At 31.0% G+C, this 4,989-nt stretch overlaps 1 protein-coding gene across 1 annotated transcript; it reads left to right on the top strand.

The window, feature by feature from the left end:
• Nucleotides 1-412: 412 nt before the first annotated feature.
• MADS9 (PISTILLATA-like MADS-box protein-like) lies at nucleotides 413-2,637 on the top strand (the record flags this gene model as incomplete). The annotated part of the gene is given in 7 exon segments (NM_001280946.1): nucleotides 413-621; nucleotides 749-815; nucleotides 1,375-1,436; nucleotides 1,504-1,603; nucleotides 1,702-1,731; nucleotides 1,974-2,018; nucleotides 2,290-2,637. Coding segments are annotated over 7 exon segments (639 nt in total). The 3' UTR covers nucleotides 2,437-2,637.
• Nucleotides 2,638-4,989: the final 2,352 nt, after the last annotated feature.

The raw sequence follows: 4,989 nt of genomic DNA, 5'->3' as shown, positions 1-4,989 counted from the left end.
TTAAAGTTTGACACGTGTCAAGTACCACATGCAACACGGCCCATGTTACGTATCAAAGCCACCCAAGTGCTCTCTAGTCTTGTCCTGTTGCTTAATTGAAACCCTAACCCTAAACTCCATCAATTAATATCAGTTTGATTGATGTTTTTAGAGAGAAATGGGGAGAAACCCAACGGGTAAGAAAGTGAAACTGACTAACGAAGCCAAACCAAAGAGCAGATAATGGCAGTTGGCTTGGCTATGTCAACAACCCATAAACAAGTCGTCCATTCTGTGGCTCTGGAAAGTTCATTATCCCCCAACTTATATTGGAATGCTCCTCCATTACTTTCCTTTCTTTTTCTTTTTCACTGCTTTTAGTCCTTTATATCATCTCTCCAGGAAGAGGAGGAAGAAGAGAAAGAGAGAAGAAGAGGGTTTGGTTTGGAGAGAGATGGGGAGAGGGAAGATTGAGATCAAGAGGATCGAGAACTCAAGCAACAGGCAGGTGACCTACTCAAAGAGGAGAAATGGGATCATGAAGAAGGCCAAGGAGATCACTGTTCTCTGCGATGCTCATGTCTCTCTTGTTATCTTTGCTAGCTCTGGAAAGATGCACGAGTACTGTAGCCCTTCTACAACGTATGGAGTTCTTTTTTTCCTTCCTGGATATCTGTTTCTTTGATTTAATCCTTCTGGGTTTTCTTTGTTTTTCTAACTCCCTCTTTTCTTGGGTTTTTTCCCATGTGGGTGCTTTCATTTGGTGAAGGTTGATTGATATCTTGGATAGGTATCACAAGCAGTCTGGGAAGAGGCTATGGGATGCAAAACATGAAGTGGGTTTGATTCTTTGATATATTTTCCCCACTCTTCCTGTCATTTTTATATTTTTTTTATTTGTAAAAGCATCTGGAGTTTCTTGCCTGTCCCAGTGGAAAATGACATACTTCTTTTGCTAAAAACATGTTAAGGAACACGAAATATGAATTCTATGAACAGATCTATAAATGGGATGCAGTTCCTCTCTCTCTTTCTTTCTTTTAATTTATTATATTTTAATAAAAAACCCTACAACACATGAAATGTAACATCCATGAACAGATCTGGTAGTAGAACATACTTTCTCCTTTTATTTGTTTGCAAAAATTAATGAAACTACATGGGATTTTAGTTCTTAGTATGAAAAAGAAATAAATGATTTCCATGAATAGATCTAGCAGTGAAGCCTCTCTCTCTTCCCCCTTTTAGCTACTGGCAGTCTCTAGTTCTTTTCAGTGTTATGATTTTCAATGAACAGATGTTACAGATCTGCTCAACTCTTTCTGATCTCTTCATGAGCATGCCTCTTGTAAATGTCTGTTAAGATGTACTAACTGTTAAGGGAAAAACTCACAGAATCTCAACAATGAATTGGATAGGATCAAAAAGGAGAATGATAGCATGCAGATTGAACTCAGGTAGATAGATCTCTCCTTCTCTTTAGTTCATCTCTCTCTCTCTCTTTTATTTACATGTATGTTACAGGCACCTGAAGGGGGAGGATATCTCATCTCTGCACCACAAAGAACTCATGGCCATTGAGGATGCCCTTGAGATTGGCCTTGCAAGTGTTCGCAACAAACAGGCAAGTTCTCTCACACTGTAATATTTTACATACACATTGGTTGAAGTTCTGAAGAGATAATATCCCAAATAACTTCTGATCTTCTCCCTTTGTGACAGATGGAATTCTACAAGATGGTCAAGAAAAATGTATGTATAGAGTCTATAACCAGACAAACAATTATCCCATGGGAGATTTTAAATTCTTGCCTTTGTTTTGATGGGGTTGTCATTGGCTTGTTGGCCTATATTTGTCTCTATGGTTGCTTCTTTGATCTACAAATACCAAAGAGAGGGAGAGAGAAAAAAATTTTCAATTTTGTTCATGTTCCTAAGTAGGTTAAAGATTTGCTAGTTGCCTAACTTCTTTATTTTTGGGTGAACATTCTCAGCAACGAATCCTGGAGGAGGAGAACAAGCACCTCAATTACATCGTGGTATGTTCATCATCACAATACATTATTAACACACTTAACACATTCGTGTATATGGGATAAAAAAGGTGTAGATGTACATGGAAGGAAATGTTCGTAGTTTCTTCTTTCTATCGCATGGTTCATCTATATATTCTATTCATGGTCATGTCACCGGAAAATGTTCTAGCTAGAACACCGTCTACTAGTTTTGAACTTCATATTAATAATTGTTCATCCAACAAAGAAGCTGGCCGGGCAGGATTCCCTGAATTGTTTTGTTTATTGTCTGCAGCACCACCAGGGTATGCCCATGGAGGCGGGCAATGTGAGAGAGGTGGAAAGTGGATATCATCAGAGAGCTGTGAGGGACTACAATCCCCAGATGCCTTTCGCCTTCCGGGTGCAGCCAATTCAGCCAAACTTACAGGAGAGGATATAACTCTCTTAGCTATATATATAGTTTGTGCTTTAATTAAGAAGGATACATTCCAGACTTGCAATAGGGTTTGTTGTAGAGGTGATCTTATTCTCCTTCAGCCATTACCCTCAAAACTTATAATAATTAAGGTGTGTGATCTTGGTTTGTGAAACTTTATATATATATATATATATATATCTTTGAATGCTTGCTGACTATCAATCCGCAAACTAGTGTGGTAATCTTGGTATTAGTACTTCTGATTTATGTCTTTCTGTTCTTCTTCTTTTCTTTTTCTTTTTTTGATGAAAAGAGATTACGAGAAGAAAAATACCTATAAATTAGATTAAAAGACGAGTTATAATAGTTTTTGAAATCAAATTTTATAACATCTTTAAAAAAAATTGACCACCACATGAACAATTTTGTATTATAAATACATTTTTATCTAAACAATCTATTGTTTTATTTGTTTTCCTATAAATATGATGACAATTGAAGATATTTAAATATCAAGATAACCTCTAAATATCCTTCATTAATAACATAATAGAACATAAAATATCACTATTTTTATTATAACAATCTATAACTATTTTGAATCACCTTTAATCTTCATGTTCAAAAACCTATTGTTTTTTAGTTCTATTAGAATCTTAAGTAACTCATCATGAGGTACTTTTATTTTTTATTTTTGAACCATTAAAATTAAATTTGAATCTTCCATTAATCAGAGGAATCCAACAACATATTGTCATTCGCTTTAAATATAGGAATCAATCTTTCAATAACGAGAAGAGGGTAATATATATATATATATGTACATGTGTGTATTTGTGGTATAATATGTATGTCTAATTTTTTTAATAAGATACCTTTTGAAAAAGCAACCTTATAGGGGAAGTTCAAATGTTTCTTTAGGTCTTTTGAAATGATTGTATGTTTAAAGTTTTCATAACTAATTCAAATGACTTGTTCCATATGATGAATTGACAAGGCTATGCTCATGTCAGTTTTGAAAAAATTAGCTTTCTTTGGTTACTTTCAAATTTTAAATGTCGAATAGAATAATAGGATGAGAGAAGTTTATAAAATGAGTGGAAGACCCAAAGGTAGTCTCCATCCTCTATGTTTATGTATAAAATGTTGGTGGGGATTAGGTAGTACAGTCCAAGATCACTTCTACTCCTCTCAAAATTACTTAAGTCTTCCTTCATGAAGCAAGATTTTATTTTTTTATTTTTTTTATTTTTTTGAATAAGTCAAAATAGAGTTTCTGTATGTACAGTGGGCTGGCATGCCATGTGCTTGTACTTAGACAAATTAGCTAATCAAACTTAAAAGTTGAACTTTGTATTGCCAATATGATGAGATTTGATTTCTTCCTTGCAGATGCTATGTCTTAAAAGAAATATTATTTTTGGGTTTAATTTCATATTAAATATCAAGGAATTAGAATTCACTTGAAGGAAAAAAAAAAAAAACATAAATTTTTAAAAAATGTGTAATTGTTACAAGTCCATAATTTAATTTTTTTAAAAGATCATTTTATATGATAGGAATATCTAAAAAAATAAAAATAAAGAAAAAAGTGAACTTCCACACAGTCATATAAAAATAATTATAAAATAGAAACCGTTTAACAATAATTTAAGTTTCATACATTCGTCAATCAAATGTAGTATATAGGGATAGTCAAATTAAGTACCAGTATGACTATATTATTAAAAGTAGTACCTTAATGGTCAAATATGATATATTTGATAAAAAATATATATAAAATACTAATTATTTTTAGGTAATGATTTGAAATTTGTATTTTATAAACTTAAATTTATATTTTATGGTTTTTTCTATATTAGTGTATGAAAATATTTAAGTTCAAGTACTAAATTACTTAATAAAAATAACAGTATTATACCAATGCATTCGTAATTTTAAATTTCAAATATTAGGTGTTAAAATATAATTAAAATTATCGGAGTTTGTTACAAAATAAATATTCTAATTTTAGTTGATTACAAAAAGTCTATTTGACACTTATTTTAAAAAACATTTTTATCTTAAAAGGTGTTTTTGAAAAAAAAGTTAGATATTTGAAAAAATTAGAAAATACTTAATAAAATTTTAAAAATCACTTGAAGGGTTAGGAAATCACTTATAATATTTTATAAAAAAAACACTTTAGAGATGATTCTTTTAAAAACTCTTTCACTGAAGGCACTTTGAGTAAAAATACTATGGATCACAATCTAAAACTATTTCCTTTACAATTTTATAAATTAATAAAAAAATATATTAAAATTTTAACTTGTTTTTATTATGAAATTACCAAAATGAGTAAACACTTTCATCATTGACGAGGGCTACTTAATAACATTTAGAGTATATTTAGGAATATGTTTTATTTGAAATGTTTTTAGTAAAAGTATTTTTATAAAGATCACCTACATGTGTTTTTTCATGAAAATATTATAAGCCATTTTTTAATAATATAAGTAATTTTTCAAAACACCTAGTGTCCTTTCAAAAATATTTTTTAGGTTAAAAATATTTTAAAAAATTAATGTCAAA

The sequence above is a fragment of the Vitis vinifera genome, chromosome 18, assembly GCF_030704535.1.
Source record: "Vitis vinifera cultivar Pinot Noir 40024 chromosome 18, ASM3070453v1".
Taxonomy (NCBI): Eukaryota; Viridiplantae; Streptophyta; class Magnoliopsida; order Vitales; family Vitaceae; genus Vitis; species Vitis vinifera.
Note: the sequence above shows the minus strand (reverse complement) of the source record. Positions and strands in the feature narration are given on the sequence as shown.